Here is a 27,533-nt window from a genome sequence, read left to right on the forward strand (position 1 = left end):
TGTGAAAGCTGATTTTCATGGTCACCATTTTCATGTTGTATAAGGAAGAACATGTCCATCTGTCCCATTATTGAATTACAATTACTGTATATATGTCCTGTTTCTCTTAAAGGAGTACTTGAAAAGCCTTGGCAACAGGGAGTGCAGCCCAGGGATGTTTCTGGAAAACAGTGGCAGCCTAGACAAACTACTTATCATCATTCAGAATGAGCACATAGCTGCACATGTGCACAAGGTAAGAATAATTATATTGCTCCCAGCGTCCATCTCGCGTGCAGTCTCCATTTTATTTCTTTGATCCCTTGTTAGTTATTGTATTTTATGTTGTCATTGATAGCATTTATCTTTACATGATTTTCATACAAAACAATTAACCTCTTCTCTACCTGGCAGATACCAGCACTGGTTTCTTTGAAGAAGCTACCCTCAGTGAGCTTTGCTGGAGTTGACACTCTGGATGATGTCAAGAACCACACCTACAACGAGCTATTTGTATCTGGAGGTTTTATTGTATCTGATGAGTTTGTCCTTAATCCTGACCTCATAGCACAGGGTTTGTTATTCTTATTTTAATGGCAGCTTCATTTGTGTAAAATTTTGATCTCTATCCGATCATAATTTATTTACTCTATTATTTGTTTGCTCAGATCGCTTACAGACGTTGCTGATGTTCCTGGAAGAGCAAAGCAGCCCTGAACAACCCTGGCAGTGGAAGGTGCACTGCAAGTCACAGAAGAAGCTTAAAGAAATGGGCCGGTCAGTTGGAAGTTGGACAAAATCACCAAAACACATGCCAGATTAGAAGTTTGTTTAGAAACCTGTTAAAACATGTGTGATTACAGGGCAAGCTGATTTATGTATTTGTCACAGGTTGAACACCAATGCAATGGCGTTACTCAACCTTCTGACAGCCTACCAGAAGAAGCACCTTGTTGAATTCCTTCCTTACCACGAGTGTGACACCCAGTTACGTCAGGCTCCCGATCTAGATTGCCTGATCAAGCTTCAAGCTCAACACACACAACAGCGGCACCTCATCTTCGTCACAGGTAATTTTTGTTTCTTTGAATGTGAGTATTTGAATAATGAGCATTTATGACTGATATTTAACCCAAATTCTGAACTATTGTTTACAGAGAGGCCCTTTGAGATGTTCCTACACTATTCCAGGAATGGAATAGTCATAGCAAGCATTGATGATATTATGAGTGGTTTCCACAGCTTGATTGGCTCTATCAATCAAAATGAGCTTCCAACACCCCCTTCTACTGGTGGGTAGGATCATCAGAGCCTTTTTCTTACAGCAATCTTAACAAGTTTTTTGTTAAATTGTCTTTTGTGTTGTTCCTATTTTTCAGCAAGTAAGTGTGTTGAGCTTCACATACAGTACATATTAATTTTGTAACACCTTTATTTGTATCTTCTTCCCCACCTTTCTATTTTCTTTCATTCTGGCTTTTCCTGTTTTCTCAGTGGTGAATGACGAGTGTGTTGGAGAGGAAGACATGTCGTTAGACTCAGATGACGATGTAATGCCCACGGTCACTCAAAGCAAAGAGCAGAAGTTGCAAGCTGAGAAAGAGAAGTTACCACAGCCGCCCCCTCCAACTCTGGATGAGTTCCAACCGCCGTTGCCTGACCAGCACGCCACCCCTGATAGAACTCCTCCACAGTCTGAGTACAACGCTCTCAAAACGGCCATCTCTCAGTTCAAAGCTACAAACCAGATAGGCATTGGATCTTCAGAGTTGGGCAACTTGTCTCCTGGAGGTTTCCCTGTGAATCCTCACCAAAGTTTCCTGTGTCCCTCTGCCAGTTGGTCATCTTACACTGGTTCTTCTAGCTATACGGCTTCGCCTGCCTATCCGGCCTCCCCCTGCAGCAGTAACCAGGAACAGGAGTACCGCCCTCCAGGCACACCTTCAACTACAGCCACCCCACCTACTGTCAACACCACAGCAGGGCCTCTCTCCAATCTGGCTTCCCTCCCTTTAGAGATCAAACCACCACCTCCACCTCCCTTTCTGATGCTTGGTCACACATATGGCTCAGACACATCAGGAACCGAAGTTACTGGGACCTCTCCACACACCACCTCACTCCCTTTTGTAGACCACAGTGACACAGCCAAGCAAAGCTACATGACGGGCATTCCCATGAATACCACGTGTACCACAGCACAAAATGCAGACATGACACGAAAGGCAGCTGGGGAGGGGACTTGGGGGGCAGCAGGAACCACCACCTGCAATCCTGTTTTGCATTCCCCTGGCCAAGTTGACCCCACTGGACTGGCAAAGAGTGGGGAAGCCCTTGGTGACAGCAACCCTGGTTCTCAGAGTGGTAGGACTCCAGTGAATACCACTGACAAACCTTCTGTAGGTGTTCCTGCAGTTGCCACTAGAGGAGGCTCAGTTCTCAGACCTAACTTTCCTGCACAGCCTGTGTGTACAGGCTATGGTAGTGTAGGCGGCAGCATGAATCATGGGCCTATGCGGCCTGCGGTGGGTCCTGGGGGGTACCGGGGGAGAGGAGCACCTCCAGGTGGATTTTGGCCAAGACCAGGTCGAGGACATGAACGGACGGGTGGGCCTGGTGGTGGTCCTTGCGCCTGGGGCTACCCAGCAGGCAGGGGTGGGCCACAGAATTATTACACAGACTTCACATATTCTCATAATTATGCCCCTGAGTAGACAATCAACTCATTGGCAGGGGCAATGTCCAGAGACTATTACAACTGGCTGAATGTATATATAATCCTTGTAATAAGCTTGACTATTTCAATTGTTCAATTAGGATCCTGGTTTTCTACATTAATAAAGGTTGATACAGGCAAGTGTAGAGTGTACTACAATTGCTTAAACTGTATGCACACTTAATGTAGATAGAAGACTCCCTGTGTAAACCAGTATATTTATATTTGCCAAAAATGTTATTGGCCTTTCAGCGTCTGAATTAACCATGTAATTTCTGTTTATTCTGGTTTTGAAACTGTTTTTGAAATACATGGGGAAAACATATTTTTATATATATACATATATATATATAAAAAAGAAAGTACAACTTCACATGCTGTTTGTTTTCTTATTTTACATTGGCTGTCCTGAATTCAATGAAAATAAAACATTTGAAATACTGTGTGATGGCATTGGATGATAATGGTGTGACGCAAACAGTATACAGTTACACTGTTCTTATACTTGTATTTCTAAATCCAGCTGTGTTGGAAAAACATTTTAGTCAGTAATTATGATAATCTGAATAAAGCGATACAAAAAGCTTGTATTATTGTCAACAAATGTGGCTATACACTACACGGGTCATGCGAGATAGTAATGTATTTTTTAAATGCCATTAGTCCATTTCCTACCGCTTGCAGTTGGTGCTGGAGCCTATCTCAGTTATATAATTACGATATACGATAAATGCATATTTGTTTTTGGGCAAATCGTCACTTTTGTGCTCTATATGTACACCAGAGGGCGCTATTTGACTAATAAAAAAAAGTAGGTTAACGTTTTATCTCTAGGGCCTGTTTGTGCTGCCATAACTTGAGGGAAATAACCAATGCTCCTTCATTAAATCTGCTGTAACTCACTAACACCTTTATTCACATGGAAGCAGCTTACTGAGCAATGCAGTTCACAAATATATAGATTTAAGGCACACCAAGGGTGCCGTGGAGGAAACACCGTTTGATTCTGCTGCAGGGCATCACTGAATGAACATGACAATAATACAAACGGCACATATGTGAACAAGGGATTATAGAATGCATGAAAGAAATGATTTTATATCTAATACAGTTCAGTTAAAATAAATATTGTTGACAAACCAACACTCGGTTACTTCTACAGTCTTTCTTGCATATAGTTTAATGTTAATGTATTTAAAATTGTTGGCTAATTTTATCCTTAGGAGTTGCACGCGAGTTCAAGACAGTGACGTGCGGGGGACTAAACACCAGGTGAGGCATACATACTTTTTTTTCCTTTTTTTTATCTTAATTTCATCTAGTCATTGTTAATTTAGGGAAAAAAGGGAGTTATTCGCTTTCATAAAAACGTTACCTTAATGATATTATGATATGATAAATGGGTCCAAAAAGTATTTGATAAAGTTGTTATTAAATACTTGTTGGTCCCATTTGCTTTTAACAAAATTAATCAAGTGTTGTGAGTGTATCTTACTTTTCTGTATTTGTATCTGAAGCAGCAATAGCTATCCTCCATGAAAATGTACTTTATGTATGACCACATTCATTTTGTCTTAAAGTCCAGTTTAGAGAAGTATTTCATCTTGGATACAGTATACAATCCTCCATATTGGCACAAACATTCATTTAATTCCAAAAAATTAAACAATATTTTTGCACCACAAACGCTGGCTTACTCTCATAAAAAAGTCATGTTTGTTATAAATACAGTTAAAAAGAGAAAAAAAGACTGGCTTCAGCTGGAGAGACCTGTGTCTGTTAGCTTGAGCGCCCCCACTTCTCCCAGTGTGGCGAGTCAGAGTACTGTTGAGGCATTGAACTGGAAGTTGACAATATATCGCCCCCTACCTTGAGGCAGAGGTAATTGCTGCCTCAAGACCTGCCTTTTCCCCGTGGCAACAAGCATGCGCCCCTTTGCACGCACACGCCCAATACACACTGTGTGTAGCCGTGGAGGCATCGCATGTGTCTGCCTCACTTCTCATCTGCTGCATTTTTTTGATCAGGAAACACAAAATTTCTGCGATTTTGACAATGAAAATTACCAAAATATACAGGAACCACACCAAAATCACATAGAAAGCATAAACAAAAAGAGAAATATTAAAACTTATTTGATTATATTACTTTGTTTTGGAACATCTCATGGTTAAGCCACCTGGTGGCAGGTGAGGCACTGCCTCAATTGCCTCCTCTGACAGCATGTCACTCAGTGACGTGCAGTCAAGGGAGGCCGGTGAGGCAGTGCCTCAAGTGCCATCATGGAAAGAAAAAAAATGTAATAATAAAAAAAAAAATTAAATTGTTATAAGTATCCAGTGATTGTACTTTATAGTTATTTTCCATTTAACTTCACCAGTTTTAGATAATTTTTAATTAGAAATTGCTGAATTTTCACATTTGCTGTTCAAATACTGAGCAGAGACTTGCGGTGAGTCAGCAGCCAGTTGAGCCTCACCAAGGATTGCGCAATGACTCGGCTAACTGCTGGCTGCTGTGCAGTGAGACCGTATTGCTATATGAATTATATTATACATTTCCATAGTTTAGTTAGCTGAGGTACGTATATAATGTACAGTGTATTTTGTCAACAACTGTATGGGTGTAACCTATTTCTTGTGCTGGGCAATCATAAAACGGCTGCGAAGACGCATTGTGTGAGGCACCTGTTCTCCCGCCTCATGGTGATAGAGGGCGCTAGTGATCCCAGGGATCATTCTTGCGATTACTCGGCTGCAGAATAAGTGACAACAAGCTACAGTTGGCAAGTCAAGTGCAGCGATCGTTTATTTTTTCCTCTCCTCTGGACTTTAAACATGGATGATTACATATCTAAAATAAGACAGTTTTCCAAACTGAACTTTCATTCGAAGCAGGAGGTAAAATTTAAAAGAAGACCAACGCCGGAGCTAAAAGGTTTGCTTCAGACAGTGATATCCGTCAAGACAGAGACTTAAAACTGTAGAAAGATAAAGAAGACTTCTATAAACAAGTTATCGATGCTTTTGTTCAGAAGGAGCGGCGCATGGACTCCATTTATAAGTATAGGTAACACCATAATAACTTTTATTTCTTTATTAAATGTGCTTTTTAGTGTGCTACATACAGTTTGTATATGTAAAGAATGCTGGTATGAGCTTTTAAACATAACCCGTTAACTGCTGCCAATCAAATAGTGAATAAGATACTCTTTAGGGTTCATATGTTTATAAATCTGACTGTGATGACGTCATTGCCTCACCAGCCATGAACCTCACTGCATGTCACGGATGTCACTGGTTCAAGAAGTAGTTGGAAAACAGACAAGCTCGCTACAAACAATATACCAATCCCCACTTTAATCCATCCATCCATTTTCTGCTGCTTATTCCCTTTGGAGTCTCGGGGGGGAACTGGTGCCTATCAGCTACAATTGAGCGGAAGACGGGGTAAACCCTAGACAAGTCACCACCTCATCGCAGGGCCAACACAGATAGACAGACAACATTCACACTCACATTCACACACTAGGGCCACTTTAGTGTTGCCAATCAACCTATTCCCCCAGGTGCATGTTTTTGGAGGTGAGAGGAAGCCAGAGTACCCGGAGGTAACCCACACAGTCAGGGGGAAGACATGCAAACTCCACACAGAGTCCCGAGTCCAGGATTGAACCCAGGACTACTCAGGACCTTCGTATTGTGAGGCAGACGCACTAACCCCTCTGCCACCATGAAGCCCTCCCCACTTTAATGTTGTGGTTAATTATGCGACTTATAATTATGTAATAGGGCAGCACGGTGGAGGAGGGGTTAGTGCGTCTGCCTCATAATACGAAGATCCTGAGTAGTCCTGGGTTCAATCCCGGACTCGGGATCTTTCTGTGTGGAGTTTGCATGTCCTCCCTGTGACTGTGTGGGTTCCCTCCGGGTACTCCGGCTTCCTCCCACCTCCAAAGACATGCACCTGGGGATATGTTGATTGGCAACACTAAATTGGCCCTAGTGTGTGAATGTGAGTGTGAATGTTGTCTGTGTTGGCCCTGCGATGAGGTGGCGACTTGTCCAGGGTGTAGCCCACCTTCCGCCCGATTGTAGCTGAGATAGGCACCACCGCCCCCCGCGATCCCAAAGGGAATAAGCGGTAGAAAATGGATGGATGGGTAATTATGTTATAGGATTGGAAGTAGCATGTGTTTGTATTTGGCCACTGTGACAGTCTTGTGTCGTGAGGTTCTTCAGGACCAATGGATCACACAGGCAGGTCGCCCAGTTTGCCAATTCGTTTAATTTGTTCTCACACGATATTTCTTCATTTGCTTGTTCACAATGTCTTTTCTTTTTATTTTGTTCTCTTCACAACCTTTCTTCTTTTGTCCATAAAGTATTTTCCTCCGTCAGCCCTTCGTGCTGCCTCTTCTGGCTTTTCAGCCCCGCCCTGCAGTCACCAACACTGCTAATAAAGAGACAGGTGATTAGATAATTAGTTCCAGCTGAGGTATCCACTCACCTGCCATATGCTTCCAGCCGGCTCCTGCGCATGTCTCGTCACCAGGCGGCGCGTGACTACGCCCCGCCTCCCACAGCCACATATTTTAAAGTATACTTCTACGAAGGTCATAGTGCGAAGGTCCATCACCGGCACTGTAGAGAGTGTCCACAGGAGTATTGGGAATCCCATAAAAATGTAGGTGTCAGGAGGAAGATTAAAGACATTAGCAACACCTGATAGAAAATCCACAGATTGGGACAGAGGATAGGGTTCGAAGGTCACCCGACTTAAAGGCCTACTGAAATGAGATTTTCTTATTCAAACGGGGATAGCAGGTCCATTCTATGTGTCATACTTGATCATTTCGCGATATTGCCATATTTTTGCTGAAAGGATTTAGTAGAGAACATCCACGATAAAGTTCGCAACTTTTGGTGCTTATAAAAAAGCCTTGCCTTTACCGGAAGTCGCAGACGATGACGTCACAAGGGTGAGGGCTCCTCACATCGTTTTTAAATGGGAGCCTCCAGCATTAAAAGCTATTCGGACGAAGAAAACGACAATTTCTCCATTAATTTAAGACAGGATAAAAGATTCCTGGATGATATTGATAGCGAAGGATCAAAAAAAGAAAATAAAATAAAAAGCAACGGCTCAGGGCGGCGGCAGTGTGAGCGTTTCAGATGTAATTAGACACATTTACTAGGATAATTCTGGAAGATCCCTTATCTGCTTATTGTTTTAGTGAGATTGTAAAGACATACCTCAAGGTCGGATGGCTATGGTGAACACGCAGTGTCTCAGAGAGAAGCCGAGGAGCTAAGCTCACAGCTGCCTTTTAAACAGCTACTGCAGGAGGACGAATAATCCAATGATTGCTCCGGTAAGATATATATCACAATTTTCCCATCCAAAAACATGCTGGTTGACGTAGAGAAACATGTTCGCTTGACTGCTCTGTGTTAAAAACAAAGAAACACCGGCTATGTCTCGGTGCGAAAGAAAGCTGCAATACACCGCTTTCCACCAACAGCATTGTTCTTTATAGTCTCCATTATTAATTGAACAAATTGCAAAAGATTCAGCAACAGAGATGTCCAAATTACTGTGTAATTATGCGATGAAAAGAGACGACTTTTAGCCGTAACTGATGCTGAGCTAATATTTCCTGACAGTCCGTGACGTCACGCGCACGCGTCATCATTCCGCGACGTTTTCAACAGGATACCTCACGGGAAATTTAAAATTGCAATTCAGTAGACTTTCAGTAGGCCTTTAAACTAATCATTAGGAATAATGACAAGGAAAAATAGACAGGTTAGACTGTCCAGCATCACGATTAGACCCACAAGGAAAGGGGGTCTACTAGAAATGTTATTTAAACAGTTCCGACAGGACAGCAGAATGAAGAGATTTTGCACACTTCTTCTTCTGGAGCTGCAGCTTGCTGAAACAAATAAAGCTTTTTGTTCGATGATTCCTCTTGGCGTCTCCTTGGCTCATCACCCATCACACGGCCATCATATACAACAAAGTAAATCAATCAAAGTTTATGTATATACTTTAGCCCTGAATCACAAGTGTCTCAAAGCGCTGCACAAGCCACAACACAATGTCCTTCCTTTGTCACCTTTTAAAGCATATGTACACCAAAAAGTCGTTTTTGTGGCAAATTCTTCTAAAGTGCCTTTTTGTTTGGTAAACAAGGTTTATTCAAGCAGGCAAGGTAAACCGAGCTCCACAGCTGAGAGGAATCACAGCCCATTGATGATTTCACTATGGGCAAGTAAACATTTAATCAAGGCACTTCTTGGCTGCTTGGTCTAAAAAGAGTTGGGTGACGAATTAGAAAGAAACGAAGCAAGTAAGTGTCAACGCATGGGGAACACTTTGTGGGCGGTCACAGGATGGCCACGGCAGACGTTCCCTCACAACAGATGTTAACACAGTTTTTGTTCATCCTGGAAGTTTGCAAATGTGCTCTTAACTCGCAGCCCGTGTATATTATTTTTACTCTGATTGGGGCCGGTGTCCCCCTGCAGCACTCTTCTAGCTTTTAATCTGTCTTGGCTCATTGATTTTGCATGTTCTCGCTAATGGTCCTCTCTGGCATTCCAACTTGAACAAAAATGTCGTCAAATAGTGGTCTTTTGCTGTCATACACCCCGTGCCTTGTTGGTAAGGCTGGGGTCCATTCAAACAAAATAATAGCCCTAATAGATTTCCGCAATAACATTATTCACCAAGCCATGTTCAGTACACATGGGCACATTTTTGTACACCCTTGTTTGTACTGATGTCCCTGTGTGTATTTGCATGGCGGTATAACCAATTACTTTTTCCAAGGCTTTTGTTTTGATAATACGGAAAACACTTCCCCCGATTATTGCTGGCATGCGATCAGGTTGTGACTTGTCCAGGGAGTACGCCGCCTTCCGCCCGAATGCAGCTGAGATAGGCTCCAGCGACCCCGAACGGGACAAGCGGTAGAAAATGGATACATTTTAAACCTTGTCCAGCACTTTCATTCAAAAGTTAGCTCTTTAGCAGGGGTCGGGAACCTTTTTGACTGAGAGAGCCATGAAAGCCAAATATTTCAAAATGTATTTCCGTGAGAGCCATATAATATTTTTTAACACTGAATACAACTAAATGCGTGCATTTTTAAGTAGGACCAACATTTTTAGTGTATCATAAGTCCCTTATTCTTTTTAATAGAATTGTTATTCTAAAGTTAACCAATAATAAATATAATACTTCTTACCATTTATGCGACATCTTGAACAAGTGCTATAGAAAACGGATGGTTGGATTAAAATGGATGAGAATGTTTTATGATTTGAACGTTATTTTTAACACTGTGATTACCAGCGGAATTATTAATTACTTATCATGTTAAGCAATGTCAGCTAAGATTTATCTGAGAGCCAGATGCAGTCATCAAAAGAGCCACATCTGGCTCGAGAGCCATAGGTTCCCTACCCCTGCTCTAGAGCTCAAATTGACAGATTTACAGTAAAGTTTATTCATGTGTGCTGTTATGTATGTGTATGTGTCGAAGGGAAGGAGGTGACACCAAGGCAGAACTGCGTTTTTTGAAGGTTTATTTAAACCTTTGATGAATGTGTGGGATGTGTATGCTACCACTAGTGAGTGAATGCAGACAATGTGTGGAATTAACAATGTGGAATTTACCAGAGGTTGTTGTCGATGTATCTTTCGTTGAATCCAAAGGAGAAGGCGAAGGGGTAGTAAGCAGGGAGGCAAGCAGTCGGGGCTGGAGAGAAGCAACGATGTCCGGGTCCAAGCATTGGTCGAGGATCGGGGAAGGCAAGCAAAGATCCGGGAGGAGGTTGTGAGGCAAGACATGATCACGGAGGACACTGTGGAAGACACAAAGGACATCAAGACAGGAACGAGGAAGAGCACAAGGAAGGTACGAGGGAGAGGTGCCAGACGTGATGCTTACTCAGGTGAAAATCGGCTTCGTTCTGGCAAAGGTCTCTTAGATTCACCAGGTTTTTATGCTACTCCCTCTCATCAAACCAAGGTGTGCTGATTCGCAATTGCTTGCAGCCTTTTCGCTGTGTGGGCGTGCTGCGACCAGCGTGAGCAGGGATGTGTCCAAGCATGCTGCCAGCAGAGGTCCCAGCAGCTCCAACTGCAGAGGAAAACTGTCCATGTTTTTGTTTTGTTTTTTAACCGAAAATCAGATATTCCGAAACATGTTGTCTGGCATGCTTTTTCTGTTATTTTTTTAACACTCTTAATTGATGAATTTGAAGTCTATTCATTTTGCCTGTGACACAGTGGAACCTCTATTCCAGAGCGCCTCCGTTTGCGTCGTTTACATCGCGCCAAATATGCCTATGTGTGCCAACCATGTCTCAGCGTACGAATGCTTCATTCATACATGTATTTTGCATGCTGCTTCAAGCTATCAGAGGCTGCCATTTTGATGACATCATTCAATCAACGTTTATTTATATAGCCCCAAATCACAAATGTCTCAAAGGACTGCAAAAATCATTACGACTACAACATCCTCGGAAAAACCCACAAAAGGGCAAGGAAAACTCACACCCAGTGGGCAGGGAGAATTCACATCCAGTGGGACGCCAGTGACAATGCTGACTATGAGAAACCTTGGAGAGGACCTCAGATGTGGGCAACCCCCCCCCTCTAGGGGACCGAAAGCAATGGATGTCGAGCGGGTCTAAGATGATACTGTGAAAGTTCAATCCATAGTGGCTCCAAAACAGCCGCGAGAGTTCAGTTCAAGCGGATCCAAGACAGCAGCGAGAGTCCCGTCCACAGGAAACCATCTCAAGCGGAGGCGGATCAGCAGCGTAGAGATGTCCCCAACCGATACAGGCGAGCGGTCCATCCTGGGTCTCGACTCTGGACAGCCAGTACTTCATCCATGGTCATCGGACCGGACCCCCTCCACAAGGGAGGAGGGGACATAGGAGAAAGAAAAGAAGCGGCAGATCAACTGGTCTAAAAAGGAGGTCTATTTAAAGGCTAGAGTATACAGATGAGTTTTAAGGTGAGACTTAAATGCTTCTACTGAGGTAGCATCTCGAACTGTTACCGGGAGGGCATTCCAGAGTACTGGAGCCCGAACGGAAAACGCTCTATAGCCCGCAGACTTTTTTTGGGCTCTAGGAATCACTAATAAGCCGGAGTCTTTTGAACGCAGATTTCTTGCCGGGACATATGGTACAATACAATCGGCAAGATAGGCTGGAGCTAGACCGTGTAGTATTTTACACGTAATTAGTAAAACCTTAAAGTCACAGGAAGCCAGTGCAGGTGAGCCAGTACAGGTGTAATATGATCAAACTTTCTTGTTCTTGTCAAAAGTCTAGCAGCCGCATTTTGTACCAACTGTAATCTTTTAATGCTAGACATGGGGAGACCCGAAAATAATACGTTACAGTAATCGAGACGAGACGTAACAGACGCATGGATAATGATCTCGGCGTCTTTAGTGGACAAAATGGAGCGAATTTTTGCGATATTACGGAGATGAAAGAAGGCCGTTTTAGTAACGCTTTTAATGTGTGACTCAAAGGAGAGAGTTGGGTCGAAGATAATACCCAGATTTTTTACCGAGTCACCTTGTTTTATTATTTGGTTGTCAAATGTTAAAGTTGTATTATTAAATAGAGGTCGGTGTCTAGCAGGACCGATAATCAGCTTTTCCGTTTTTTTGGCGTTAAGTTGCAAAAAGTTAGCGGACATCCATTGTTTAATTTCATTAAGACACGCTTCCAACTGACTACAGTCCGGCGTGTTGGTCAGCTTTAGGGGCATGTAGAATTGGGTGTCATCGGCATAGCAGTGAAAGCTAATACTGTATTTGCGTATGACGTCACCCAGCGGCAGCATGTAGATGCTGAAGAGTACAGGGCCAAGGACCGAACCCTGGGGAACTCCACACGTTACCTTAACATAGTCCGAGGTCACACTTTTATGGGAGACGCACTGCATCCTATCAGTAAGATAAGAGTTAAACCAAGACAGGGCTGAGTCTGACATATCAATTCGTGTTTTGATACGCTCTAATAAAATATTATGATCGACGGTATCGAAAGCAGCGCTAAGATCGAGGAGCAGCAACATAGATGACGCATCAGAGTCCATCGTTAGCAATAGATCATTAGTCAATTTTGTGAGGGCTGTCTCAGTCGAGTGATTTGCCCTGAAACCGGATTGAAAGGTTTCACATAGATTGTTAAACGCTAAGTGTTCATTTAGCTGCTCTACAACAATTTTTTTCGAGGATTTTCGAAATAAAGGGAAGGTGAGACACCGGTCGGTAGTTTACGATGAGGTCAGGATCGAGGTTAGGTCTTTTAAGGAGAGGATAAATAACTGCTTGTTTGAATGCTAGGGGAACAGTGCCCGAGGAAAGTGATACGTTTATAATATTTAGCACTGATGGACCTAATAATACAAAAAGCTCCTTGATAAGTTTCCCAGGAAGTGGGTCAAGTAAACATGTTTGTTTTATTCCATTTACACGTAACAATTCTTCTAATATTTCATCAAAACGAGAGAAACTATTTTGGATATTTGCAGTATCCGCCGTATATACAGTCGTATCTGTGTTACTATAACCCAATTGTAGCTGGGACGCATTGTCTTTAATCTCCTTTCTAATAAGTTCAATTTTCTTATTAAAGAACTTCATAAAGTCATCTGTCGAATGGGTGGAGCTACTGGAAGGAGTCCCTTGTTGGGTTAGCGATGCTACTGTACTAAACAAATTTTGGATCGTTTTTATTAATGCGGATGAGATTTGAGTAATAATTAGTTTTAGCTAAGGTAAGCATGCGTCTATAAGTTATTAAACTATCACTCCATGCTTGATGGAGCACCTCAAGTTTAGTCGTGCGCCATTTGCGTTCCAGCTTTCTACTTAATTTCTGAGCTCTAGTTTCTTCAGTAAACCATGGCGTACGCCTTTTTTAACTTCAGTGGTGCTATACTATCAATTTTTTTCGCGCAGGGCGTTGTTAAAGTTGTTAGTGAGGTTATCAATAGAGCCCACATACTTTGGGAACGGTGCCATTACCGAGGGCAGTAGGTCAGCAAGAGTCGTCGTTGTGGCAGCATTAATTTTGCGGCTGCTATAGCAGTTATTATTATTAGCTTGCCGAACATGAGTCTGAACTTTGAATTTTATAAGGTAATGATCGGACATTACTTTAGTATACGGGAGTATCATAACTTTGGAAACGGTGATACCTCTGACAAGCACTAGGTCTATCGTTTTACCGCTGCGATGCGTTGGTTCATTTATTATTTGTGTAAGACCACAGCTATCAATTATAGTCTGGAGCGCCACACACGGTGGGTCCAATGGGGTATTCATATGGATATTAAAGTCCCCCATTATAATTATATTATCGGCGTGCGTCACTAGATCAGCAACAAACTCTGAGAATTCACTAATAAAGTCCGAATAGGGCCCGGGGGGCGGTAGATAACGGCCAGGCACAGAGGCAGCGGTGTGGCAAACTTCATAGAAAGCACCTCAAAGGATTTATATTTATTATTTAAGTTAGGACTTAAGTTAAAGTTTTCGTTGTATATTAGTGCGACCCCCCCACCCCTTTTAAGGGGACGGGCAATATGCGCATTTGTATAGTTAGGAGGGGATGCCTCATTTATCGCAAAAAAGTTGTCTGGTTTAAGCCAGGTTTCGCTAAGACCGATGACGTTAAGGTTGTTGTCTCTAATGACCTCATTAACTAATACCGTTTTGGGAGACAAAGATCTGATGTTTAGAAAGCCCATATTATAGGTAGTGGGCTGTTTTAAGGAGTTGTTCATAAAATTATCCGTAGTAGCAATATTAATAATGTTGCGTTTATTATGCGCAGTGTACTTAAAATAATTACAACCATATCTAGGAATTGATATGACGGGAATTTTCAGATTGTCTACTTGGCTCTGCGATAAACTGAACGCATCATAATTTGCCACCTCATTAGAATGCATGTCTAACTCTGACGTAGTCATAGTCATAGCAGAAAAAACATTTTGTGAGTTGTTGTGTATTCTACAAAAATTGCTATGTGTACAGGGATCATCCAGCCTGGCGCTGGCTAGTTCTAACTTAACTGACTCCATACCCAGGCTAGCAGGCTCTGTGATTGCCTGTGAAGGTGAAGGCAAAAGAGTGAAAAGTGTCCTGACCACATATATTGATTGATGTAGAATGTTCTTTATCACATTGTTTACTTTCACATGTTCTTTAAAGATTTGATTAATTTATGATGACTCAAGAGTGATTCACAACAATAGGGTCCCACAGCACACTGGATTTCAGTTAATTGAAATACCAAAACACTTCCTGTGCATGCAGGCAATGAATTGATTAACGTGGACCCCGACTTAAACAAGTAGAAAAACTTATTCGGGTGTTACCATTTAGTAGTCAATTGTACGGAATATGTACTGTGCAATCTACTAATAAATGTTTCAATCAATCAGGCACAGTTATTTTGAAGAGGCAGGGCCCCCTACATTACATTCTATTTACATCCTGTTCACACGGGTGCAGACATTTGGAAAAGCTTCGACCTCGAGCAGCACTTCTGACCTGTGTATCCCCGCAACGGTCGTATCTTGTGTGAGCCTGACTTACAGATCACATTGTGTGATCAGAAGTGTTTCCAAACTCTCACGATCTTTCTAAATAGCTTTAGGTTGCTAGACAATCGCTTTGAGATAGCATTTTAGCTAGTTTGCCTCTGGCTTGAAATTTTTCATCAGTGATGGGGGATTTGTTTCGCAGCAAGTCCTTAATTGTGACGAGACCGAAAAAGATGCCACGAATGACCTTTTATTACAGCAAAGGAGAAGGCACTACCGGGACACAAACCACTGAATGATCGCCCCATTAAGCCAGATAACTCCTTAAATAATTATTTACCCTAAGCCCCGTTTCAGCCAAACTAAACCATCGTTTAAGGTTCTCCTTTTTTTATATTTTTTTACACGGGTAAGTGCGCCGTGTATTTCTTTAATCCCCAGCTCCTAGCTTTTTATGGACTCATCGATCGTTTACAAACTGTGTTCGGAGAGGAAGTGACACTAGAAAGACCACGTCACTGCCAGCTTCATAACATGTTCCCACTCGGAGGTAAACACTAGAAAGATGGAGGCGAGTGATCCAGACATGCCCGTATTTCTACTTCCTCTACATGTACAGGTGCTTGTACAAATAACACATGAATACGTAAAGAAAAAGCAATTGCAGCTATTTCGGATACAACACTTCTCGAGCGGCAAGAGAACTTTCCAATGTCGGCTGTGATTCTACGTCTTGAAAAACCTTGTCCATTTGTTGAAGGACAGACAAGGACAAAGCGTGCTTTGTATTACCTGGGCAACGAGGGAAGACTACGGAAAACATCGAATGTATTTGGACTGGCAAAGCAGACTGTATCAGTTATTGTATGACGCAGACTCAACGTCTAGGTCCAGAGTATATAAAGTCACCAAAAAGGAATGGACAATGAAGGTGAAGGCAAAAGAGTGAAAAGTGTCCTGACCACATATATTGATCCATAGATTGATTGATGTAGAATGTTCTTTATCACATTGTTTACTTTCACATGTTCTTTAAAGATTTGATTAATTTATGATGACTCAAGAGTGATTCACAACAATAGGGTCCCACAGTACACTGGATTTCAGTTAATTGAAATACCAAAACACTGGATTTTGTTCAGATAAGTTACATCTAAATGAAGAACTGGCACACAAAACGACACAAGAGGTGAATACGACAAGCACATTTTCTGCAAATGCGTATTAGGTCACGTTGCACCGGCGGACGGTGGGAGGGAGGGGGTCTTAAAAGACCAATGTGTGTGTGTGGACAATGATAAAGTTAGGTGGGATTTACCCTGGATGATCTTAGTGTAGAAGGGGCTCTACTCTGCTAGTTTGTTCTAACTTTTGTGTGACTACCTGAAGCAACTGTTCGTTCATCACCACTGATGCCGATAGCGCGTTACTTCATACTTGCCTACCTTGAGACCTCCGATTACGGGAGGTGGGGGGCGTGGTGCGGAGGCGTGGAGTATATTTACAGCCAATATTTTTATATTGGCTGAAATATATATATATATATATATATATATACATATATATAAAAAATATATATATATGTATGAAATACCTAACTTTCAGTCAATTCTAGCTGTATATATTTATTTGATTACATATATAAATAAAAGAAAAAGTTGAATTTCAGACGGCACCTATCAAATACACAGTAATAAAAACAGTTGTTGTCTAACTGTACTGTGCTTGCTGGGTACTAAAAAAAACAATACTTACCTTTCACTATTTGAGTAACGTCACTTCCGAGTTCCCATAAGACGGCGCCAGTATGTGCTTCGCCCTGCCGTCTCTCGCTGTCAGCTCTGTTCGTTTTAGTGTTGTTTGCGTCTATTTTCGTCTCTGTCATCTCACTGCTCGTGGCTCCTCTCCCCCGCCACCTGCGGGCTGTGTGTCTGGCCCGACCTGGATTAGCTGAGCCCTTGGACGAGCTGGCCCCCGCCAGGTTCGGTCTTGTGAACGCAAGATCTTTGACAAACAAAACCTTTATCCTGAAGGATTTCTTCACTTCCCGCGGGCGGCGGACTTGACTTCCTCTGTGTGACGGAAACATGGCTGAGAGCCGGTGAATCTGCCCCTCTTAATGAACTTCTACCTCCGGAGTGTTCCTACTTCAATTCTTTGCGGTCGTCCGGTCGAAAAGGAGGCTTAGCAGTCGTTTTTAAAAAAAGACTTCAAATGCCGTCAGATCCGCCTGCAATCCTCCTTTTCAAGCTTCGAACTGTGCATGTTTGAGCTGGAGGGGGAGATGGAGTACTCACAGATGGAAAGGAACCTGAAAGCCGCACTGAATGAGGAATAGACTGACAAGAGGTTTGAGATGCTTTTGTTAATGAGGTACAACCACTGGTTTACTCGCCCCACGCCACTGTTTGACTCATAACCCAATTATAACAATTGAACAATTAGACTTTACATGTGGTGTTGTACATCCATACATCCATTTTCTACCGCTTGACCCTTTTGGGGTCACGGGGGGTTGCTGGAGCGTATCTCACTGTTTTGTAAAAGAAGCCTAGCTGCTCTGATGTTGTGAACAGGTTCAGTGTTCAGAAGAAAAGTGAAAAATAATTTAATAGTTACATTTATACTTGTAGGTTTTGCCTTTGCATTATTAACAGACAAGTAAAAATGACAGCATTTATTTTTTTTATAAAAAACAAATAATTTCTGTCAATTGCTGTCAAGAAAAACTGTCGCCACCTCATCGCAGGGCTTTATATATATATATATATATATATATATATATATATATATATATATATATATATATATATATAACAAGTATTTATGTCCAATAATGAAATACTATCATTATTTATTTGTTTAATATGTAAAACAAGTATTTATGTTGATGTTAAATAAAGTGATTATTGGCAAAACCGCTTGTCATTTTTATGTTGAGGCGGCAGGGCTAATGTCAGTAGCTGCATTGCTGAATGTAACTAATAAAGTAACTTGTAATCAAATTTAGTTCCTTTTAAAATCAACTCAACAGTAAAGAAACTAAGTTACTTTCTTAAGGGGTAATCAGTAGTCATTAATCAGATTTCTTTTTCAAGGTAACAGTGGCAACACTGTTCACCACTCAGAAGCTCTTGAGTGTTCAACAATGCCACTAATTTTCCCAGACACAATGTAGAATGAGTTTTCTTTTTTGTTTTTGTAGCGTACCAACCAGGGGCATCACTAGACCTAATACTGTACTGGGGCACAAGTAATTCATGTGAGCGTGCAAAGCGCGCAAGCAAAAACATTTTTAGCACTTATTTATCATAAAAATACATAAATAGTGCTTTAAACTATGAAATCATATCAGATTATGTTGTATGGATCTCTGATTAACCACCTGAAATTAACTAATGCATTCAACCTACTTGTGCACTTTTTTACTCCAGACTTCTAAACTGCTACTGGTAAAAGCAAAAAGGAATAGCAATGAATCTTTTTGAAATATATATTGCAGTAATCATCTGCAAATTTAACATCTACAAAAGAAAAACAAAAAATAAAGACCCCTACATCTCTGGGTTCTTTTATATTATTTAATTTCCATTTATGGCAATATGGCTAATCCTATTTCAGATACAGAAAACTACAAAATATACACAAAACAATAAAGCCACAGTAGTAGAATAAATGAACAACTGTTGTGTGTCTGTTTAGGGAATCATTTTCTGAGAAGTAAACTGTGACGTGCTATTTTTCTGTGAAATAAACTTGAATGATTTGAAAATTGGCTCACGACTTGATATGGAAAAATGTTTTTCTTCCTGAAGATAAACCATTTAAGAAGCACTCAACTCCAAATCATCATTGATGCAGAACCAGCAGACAATAACCAACATTATGTTTCATGTTCATTGGAAATTCCCCCGACAGCTCGTACAAGCAAATTAATATGTTTGTCTTCAATCAATCAATCAATGTTTACTTATATAGCCCTAAATCCCTAGTGTCTCAAAGGGCTGCACAAACCACCACGACATCCTCGGTAGGCCCACATAAGGGCAAGGAAAACTCACACCCAGTGGGACGTCGGTGACAATGACGACTATGAGAACCTTGGAGAGGAGGAAAGCAATGGATGTCGAGCGGGTCTAACATGATACTGTGAAAGTTCAATCCACAATGGATCCAACACAGTCGCGAGAGTCCAGTCCAAAGCGGAGCCAACACAGCAGCGAGAGTCCCGTTCACAGCATAGCCAGCAGGAAACCATCCCAAGCGCGGAGGCGGATCAGCAGCGCAGAGATGTCCCCAGCCGATACACAGGCAAGCAGTACATGGCCACCGGATCGGACCGGACCCCTCCACAAGGGAGAGTGGGACATAGAAGAAAAAGAAAAGAAACGGCAGATCAACTTGTCTAAAAAGGGAGTCTATTTAAAGGCTAGAGTATACAAATGAGTTTTAAGGTGAGACTTAAATGCTTCTACTGAGGTGGCATCTCGAACTGTTACCGGGAGGGCATCCCAGAGTACTGGAGCCCGAACGGAAAACGCTCTATAGCCCGCAGACTTTTTTTGGGCTTTGGGAATCACTAATAAGCCGGAGTCCTTTGAACGCAGATTTCTTGCCGGGACATATGGTACAATACAATCGGCAAGATAGGATGGAGCTAGACCGTGTAGTATTTTATACGTAAGTAGTAAAACCTTAAAGTCACATCTTAAGTGCACAGGAAGCCAGTGCAGGTGAACCAGTACAGGCGTAATGTGATCAAACTTTCTTGTTCTTGTCAAAAGTCTAGCAGCCGCATATTGTACCAACTGTAATCTTTTAATGCTAGACATGGGGAGACCCGAAAATAATACGTTACAGTAGTCGAGGCGAGACGTAACAAACGCATGGATAATGATCTCAGCGTCTTTAGTGGACAGAATGGAGCGAATTTTAGCGATATTACGGAGATGAAAGAAGGCCGTTTTAGTAACGCTTTTAATGTGTGCCTCAAAGGAGAGAGTTGGGTCGAAGATAACACCCAGATTCTTTACCGTGTCGCCTTGTTTAATTGTTTGGTTGTCAAATGTTAGAGTTGTATTATTAAATAGAGTTCGGTGTCTAGCAGGACCGATAATCAGCATTTCAGTTCTTTTGGCGTTGAGTTGCAGAAAGTTAGCGGACATCCATTGTTTAATTTCATTAAGACACGCCTCCAGCTGACTACAATCCGGCGTGTTGGTCAGCTTTAGGGGCATGTAGAGTTGGGTGTCATCAGCATAGCAGTGAAAGCTAATACCGTATTTGCGTATGATGTCACCTAGCGGCAGCATGTAGATGCTGAAGAATGCAGGGCCAAGGACCGAACCCTGGGGAACTCCACACGTTACCTTAACGTAGTCCGAGGTCACATTGTTATGGGAGACACACTGAATCCTATCAGTAAGATAAGAGTTAAACCAAGACAGGGCTAAGTCTGACATACCAATTCGTGTTTTGGTACGTTCTAATAAAATATTATGATCGACGGTATCGAAAGCAGCGCTAAGATCGAGGAGCAGCAACATAGATGACGCATCAGAATCCATCGTTAGCAATAGATTAGTCATTTTTGCGAGGGCTGTCTCCGTGGAGTGATGTGCCCTGAAACCGGATTGAAAGGTTTCACATAGATTGTTAGATGCTAAGTGTTCATTTAACTGCTCCGCAACAATTTTTTCGAGGATTTTTGAAATAAAGGGAAGGTGAGACACCGGTCGGTAGTTTACCATGAGGTCAGGATCGAGGTTAGGTCTTTTAAGAGGATGAATAACCGCTTTTTTGAATGCTAGGGGAACAGTGCCGAGGAGAGTGATAAGTTTATAATATTTAGCACTGATGGACCTAATAATACAAAGAGCTCCTTGATCCTTGTCTTGATACAAGGAATAACGTTAGCTAACTTAGCATCAATTTAAGACAATGACGTTGCCTAGCTAGCTAGGACTTCACTTACGTCTCTCATTCCTGCTGCTTCTTCTCTGCTGCGGGCGAATAACTTTCGTAAAATCCATCTAGGAGTTACAGTTTGAGTCAAATCAAAATCAAAATAATATAATTAACAAATTGTTGTTCGCTAACGTTACCTACCTCAGCAGTGATTCGCACCCCCCCGCTCGCGCTCTCTCTCTCTCTCAACTGAAGTCTCGATCCACACGTGAATAAATTACCATATTAAGTAGCCATGTGCTCATTGTTACGTGGAGTGAATAAAGTAGCAATAAATTACCATACTAAGTAGTATGTGCGCTGTTGTCTATGTTATGTAGACTTAAAACTAAAGCGTTTTTTTTATTTTTTTTATTGGTGACATTTTTTACTGGGGCACTGCAGATCAACACTATATTCAGGCTGTCAAAGGTGATAACACATCCATCCATTTTCTACTGCTTATTCCCTTTAACTATAAATTTTAAAAAGGGCACTAATTTTTTTAACGGTCGATTAATGCACACACGTCCCTTTGGACCCTGGGGCTGTGCCGCAGCGGTGGGGGGTGGGTGGACCTGGCTGCAGTTCACTTGTTACTAATGAGCCGCAAGCAAGCATAAATCGACAAAGGAACGGCTACCTTAAGGAAAAATCATGTTCAAAGCCATCGCATGTTCCCTTGACAAGAAAGAACACTTTTTCTTTGGAGAAGAGGTGACATCCCTGCAGCAAACGCCTGCTGCGCGCATCGTTCAGAGGTGGGTGCTGCTTCACTTCTGTGTTCAGATTAGGGTTAAGGTGCAGTGATAACAAAACATTTAGATTGTTACTGTGACTATTTTAGTAAGTAAGATGACATGACAGCTCGACAGAAATGATAGACATTTTTTTAAATGCAAACAGTCGGGCTCACATCAAAACATGTCAAGAAACGTTCTCAAATAAACCACACTTTTTCGGCTTCAAAATAAAAGCTCTACGCTGTATATTCGGTGTAACTACATTTACAAAATAAAAATGTCTTACACTACAATCATGCTTTGTCACTAGGGATGGGCAGCGGATGCGGTACTTATTTGGCGCCAACTGAAACCAGCCAGTACTACCGGGCATCGATTCACTTAAGCTCCAGCGGTGCCATGTTTTGGTGCCTGGATTGCGCGTAACTTCACGTCTGTCTAAATCAGCACTTTCAAAGAATGGCGAGTACTTGCTAGCACTTGTTAGGAAAAAGGAGATTTCAAAGCGGACATGCTCTTAGTAAATCTTTCAACCTATCAATGATTCATGACAAAAACCCCAAAAACCCAACCTTGCAAAATAGAAAACGCTCTTTTCCAAATCCGATACAAATTACGCTCGCTGCACTATTTGTGAGTCAAAAATCATGGCAAGCGGCAGGAATATTTTCAATCTGAGGATGCACCTGGTTAAACACAGGATTTTCTCATGTCTAAGGCGTGTAGCCAAGTTTGATGTACGGCTGCAACTTCTGCATTTGGCGCTTTTAGCAACTCTGCTGCAGCCAACAACACCAGGGAAGAAATGGCGTTAACATTTGATGATGATGATAACAGCGACATCATCTTATAAATACATTAGCTTTAACTTGCAATAGTTATCGTAATCAGCTTGGTTCCTTGTACTGTACTTTGTAATGTTAATGTACAGTTTTTGCTACACTTTCATTTGTAGTTTAATACTTTTGAAAAAAGATTAATTGGTCTTTATTTTTACTCCATCCTCTTTTGGTCATTTGTTTTTAACTTAATTGTTTCCATGGAACCCTAGCATATATTTTCCAGATGGATAACAAAAGAAGTACATGGAGCTGAGTTTTATTTTGTGCAATACTAAGAAAATAACACTGCATTGTTGTAGTTAAGTGTTTTCATGTTGAAGACATTTGCAAAACAATTGCAGCCATGTTACTTTACAAATAATTGGATATTGTTTTGATATATTTGTTGATCGATCGATAGAAATAAATTAATATGTACATTTAAACATTTTATATTACAATAGTACACAAATTAAAAAAATACTGCATGAATATGAACAAAAGTACCCAAAATTGGTACTGTTAAGTACCAGTAACTATTCCCATGTACCGGAAACGTATCAATTCGAATGTGAACGGTACACACCCCTTTTTGTCAGAGATGTTTTGTAATGTTATTCCAGGATTTTTTCTGGCCGGCTGAAATATTGTGTTAATTATTTTATAACACGTTCTGGTCGAGTCCTTGTTTACAAAATTAGCTGGCTGAATATTACATTTGAATAATTAATAGAGAATGTTAAAACATTGGCATGCAGCAATATTAAGACCATTAAAGGGGAACATTATCACAATTTCAAAAGGGTTAAAAACAATAAAAATCAGTTCCCAGTGGCTTGTTTTATTTTTCAAAGTTGTTTTCAAAATTTTACACCTCCCGGAATATCCCTAAAAAAAAGTTTTAAAGTTCTTGATTTTCGCTATTTGCGATGCGACTGTCTATTTCCCTGTGACGTCATACAGGGCTGCCAATACAAACATGGCGGTTACCACAGCAAGATATAGAGACATTAGCTCGGATTCAGACTCGGATTTCAGCGGCTTAAGCGATTCAACAGATTACGCATATATTGAAACAGATGGTGGGAGTATGGAGGCAGATAGCGAAAACGAAATTGAAGATATTGAGCAAATAGCTATTGATGCTATTCGGCCATAGCATGGGTGTACCTAATGAAGTGGCCCATAGCATGGCTGCATTATTAGCATCGCCGGTAAAATGTGCGGACGAAACGATCAGGACTTTCGCATCTTGTGACACTGGAGCAGCTTAAATCCGTTGATTGGTGTTTGTTTCGCATTAAATGTGGGTATCTAGTTTCAAATGTACATACAGCTAGCGTAAATACCATGTTAGCATTGATTAGCGTAGCATGTTAGCATAGATTAGCTGGCAGTCATGCCGTGACCAAATATGTTTGATTAGCACATAAGTCAATAACATCAACAAAACTCACTTTTGTGATTTTGTTGACTTAATCGTTGCAAATGCATCTGCAGGTTATCCATACATCTCTGTGCCAGGTCCTTAGCATCGCCGGTCAAATGTGAAGACACTTTGGCAAATTCAATGAGGGTCTGGCAGCAGATTTCTTGCCAGTGGTGCAACTTGAATCCCTCCCTGTTAGTGTTGTTACACCCTCCGACAACACACCGACGAGGCATGATGTCTCCAAGGTTCCAAAAAATAGTCGAAAAAACGGAAAATAACAGCGCTGAGACCCGGTGTTTGTAATGTGAAAATGGCGGGGGTATTACCTCGGTGACGTCACGTTCTGACGTCATCGCTAAAAGACCGATAAACAGAGAGAGTTTTGAAATCGGTCAAAAAAAATACATGGTCTTTTTTCTGCAACATCAAGGTATATATTGACGCTTGCATAGGTTTGGTGATAATGTTCCCCTTTAACTAGTACAACATGTATTGTGCAGAATTATTTTTATTCAGGTAGAAATAGCACCGATTACAGCTGGGATAGGCACCAGCCAGCCCCCCCCCCATTTTCAAATATTATAAGTTGTATTCTCAAAACTTTGTCCCTATGTATATTGTACAATATCTGAAGTAGCCATTTTTATAAAAGAACAAAACTTGTATTTTCAGAATATTTGGGAATGTCTGTCCTCTCCCCAAATGTGTTTTTACCAACTCAAAGCCTTGAAATATAAAAGAGTATCTTACTCTGTTATTCCTATGCTTACTTATCTTGTGTAAAGATTATTTTTTTTAAATAATTAGTGAGGTTTTTTACAAAAACATCCAAAAAAATGAATTTTTTAACACGTTTTCTTACATCAGTATATGAAATTCTTCCAAATTGAGATGCAATTTTTATTTTTAAAATGCATAAAACTGATCAGATTGATCAGTTTTAAAATGATTTATGAAGTAGAACGTACATTTAACCAATTAGTGTCATAATATTTTAGTTGATGATTCAATATACTTTATTTTCTTTGTAAACACCCAGTGTTTTGGTAGGGATTGCACATGTTTCGGTAGTAATCACTATTTTGTTTGCAAGGTTGTATCATGTTCCCTCAACCTTACTGCGTCAGATTAACTCATAACATGATGTTGGAAATATTATAAAAACTTGTGTTTTGTGGTCAATCAAATTACCGTATTTCCTTGAATTGCCACAGGGCATGAAGTAGGCGCCTGCCTTGAATTACTGCCGGGTCAAACTCGCTTCCCAAAATAATTAGCGCATGCTTAATATTACCGCCTGGTCAAACTCGTGACGTCACGAGTGACACTTCCCCTGTCATCATTTTCAAAATGGAGGAGGCTGATTTCAATACCGGTAATTTGAAATCACATAAAGAGAAGAAGATCAAGAGCTATTCAGTAGGATTTAAGGTCCAAGCTTACATCACACTCAAATTTTTACTGCATACTTTTGGTAAGTGCCGGAATGAGAAGAGGTTTTAAAATAATTACCGCATGCTTAATTTTACCGCATGCCTTTGGTAAGCGCAGGAGTGAGAAGAGGTTTTAAATTAATTAGCGCCCCAGCAGCAATTCTAGGAAATACGATATTTTTTGGGGGAGAAAACTGTTAATATCAGTTGAAAATAAATACCCACGTTGGTTCAGTATCCAGTAACAGCACTGTGGGGCAATGTTTATGTAGCCTGTATGTTACTTAAGTAAAGCACTGTACAAGTATTAAGTAAACAATGAATTATATAACTTGGCTGGATCAGAAGAAACTAAATTCAGCTCTAGGAATGGAGAGTAATGAAGACTGAACACAGGTTTGAAGTTTAAATGGTACCAAATTATATTAAAGAATTATAGGAAAAATAAACAACAAAAAGACATGTAAATTCCAATGACCATTCAGATTTTCAACATAAATTACAGAACGTTCAATATTTACAATGTGATACAGTACTTGATTCAGTCCTTGTTTTTACCAAGAATTGTATAGGCGCAACACGACAGTTCATTAAACGACCTCGCAAAGTCCACGTTGTGGTGGCAGTGTCCAGAGGGGTTTTAGTGAAGGCAACGGGTAAATGTGAAAGTTCAGAGAGGACAGAACTGAACTTGTTGAGTTATGATAAACCAAAGGGAAAAAACAGAGCGGCTGCTGAGGAGCCTCCTACCCGCCCAGCTCGGTTGGGTGGATTCAGTTCGGTTGGTTCGGTTTCAGGCATAAAGCTTCAGACTCTAGTTCAGGCTCTAGCTCGCCATCCAACATGGCCTGTACAACAAGGGCAGGACCAGTCAATTTTCCAGTGTGCGCACACAAAATACATTCAGATACTAAATACTAAATAATACTACTGTATTCAAATAGCAAGCATATTTCTTAATATTGCACAATAATTCATGAATCCGATTGGAATAAATATAATAATTTTTATATGAAAATATTAATTCTCTAATATCAAAATCTACCAATTGCAACCACAAATAAAGTGCATAGCAGACAGTGGTTCACTGGACTGCATCATAAAATGCATTGGATGCATAGCATTGACAATCATCAAACAATTAACACAACCCAGAAACAAATCAGACAATTGTTGAGAGTGCTAACGTTTCATTCAGTTTACTATATTCAAAGAAACAGGCATATAAGTCGATGCTAACAGCTCCATTCAAAATGAATGTAGCGGCTAAGCTACACAGATGCAACTCACCAATTCCGCAGATAAATCACACTTAAACACTCTCACACGACGACCCACGGCTTCAGTAGTTGGCTCCTGCAGTTCGACATTATTACATTTCAGCTAAAAGCTTAGTTAGTAATTAGTGTCAAAACCGAGTCACATACCTGCAGCAACGTCCCTCTCGCTCTTCCTGGAAGCAGCCCACTACTGGATTTTATGCTTCCCGCAATAGGTCACGTGACCACGTGACGCAATGACGCACGCGGTCATGTGACCGCGTGACGTAATGACGCACGCAAAGACACGAAAATAGGATATTTAATTGGGATTAACTGGGTCATCCTCTTTGTCTCTTTTCTCTCAACCTTTCTTTTTCACTTTTTTAAATTTGATTTTGGCAAGTTGGTGTGTTGATTCTTTCTATCTGTATCTCTACAATTCCATGTATGAACTTGCAGTATATTAAAAACATGCTTACTTGCTTTAAATCGATTATTGAAACAATAATTATTGAAAATACTCACTTATTTTAAGACTACGTGAACACATAATTTCAAAATGGTAGTGTAATATTCTTAAGTAATACAATCTCCAAGGTCC

General features: G+C 41.0%; 1 protein-coding gene and 1 long non-coding RNA gene across 2 annotated transcripts in view; one reads left to right on the forward strand and one right to left on the reverse strand.

The window, feature by feature from the left end:
- tasorb (transcription activation suppressor b) overlaps positions 1-3,283 on the forward strand; it is a 15,674-nt gene extending 12,391 nt beyond the window's left edge. Inside the window, exons 18-23 of the mRNA XM_061904167.1 lie at positions 113-235; positions 394-553; positions 648-756; positions 871-1,049; positions 1,137-1,271; positions 1,474-3,283. Of these exons, the coding sequence (XP_061760151.1) occupies positions 113-235; positions 394-553; positions 648-756; positions 871-1,049; positions 1,137-1,271; positions 1,474-2,693 (1,926 nt within the window). The 3' untranslated portion in view covers positions 2,694-3,283. The remainder of the gene's footprint in view (positions 1-112; positions 236-393; positions 554-647; positions 757-870; positions 1,050-1,136; positions 1,272-1,473) is intronic.
- Positions 3,284-6,830: 3,547 nt separating this feature from the next.
- On the reverse strand, positions 6,831-27,171 carry LOC133553961 (uncharacterized). The gene is made up of 5 exons (XR_009807028.1): positions 27,098-27,171; positions 26,961-27,026; positions 10,656-10,847; positions 10,382-10,569; positions 6,831-7,150 (listed from the first exon to the last, which is right to left on the reverse strand). It is a non-coding gene; the product is annotated as an uncharacterized LOC133553961 (long non-coding RNA).
- Between the last annotated feature and the right edge of the window lie 362 nt (positions 27,172-27,533).

Source organism: Nerophis ophidion, linkage group LG06 (genome assembly GCF_033978795.1).
Source record: "Nerophis ophidion isolate RoL-2023_Sa linkage group LG06, RoL_Noph_v1.0, whole genome shotgun sequence".
In the NCBI taxonomy this organism is placed as follows: Eukaryota; Metazoa; Chordata; class Actinopteri; order Syngnathiformes; family Syngnathidae; genus Nerophis; species Nerophis ophidion.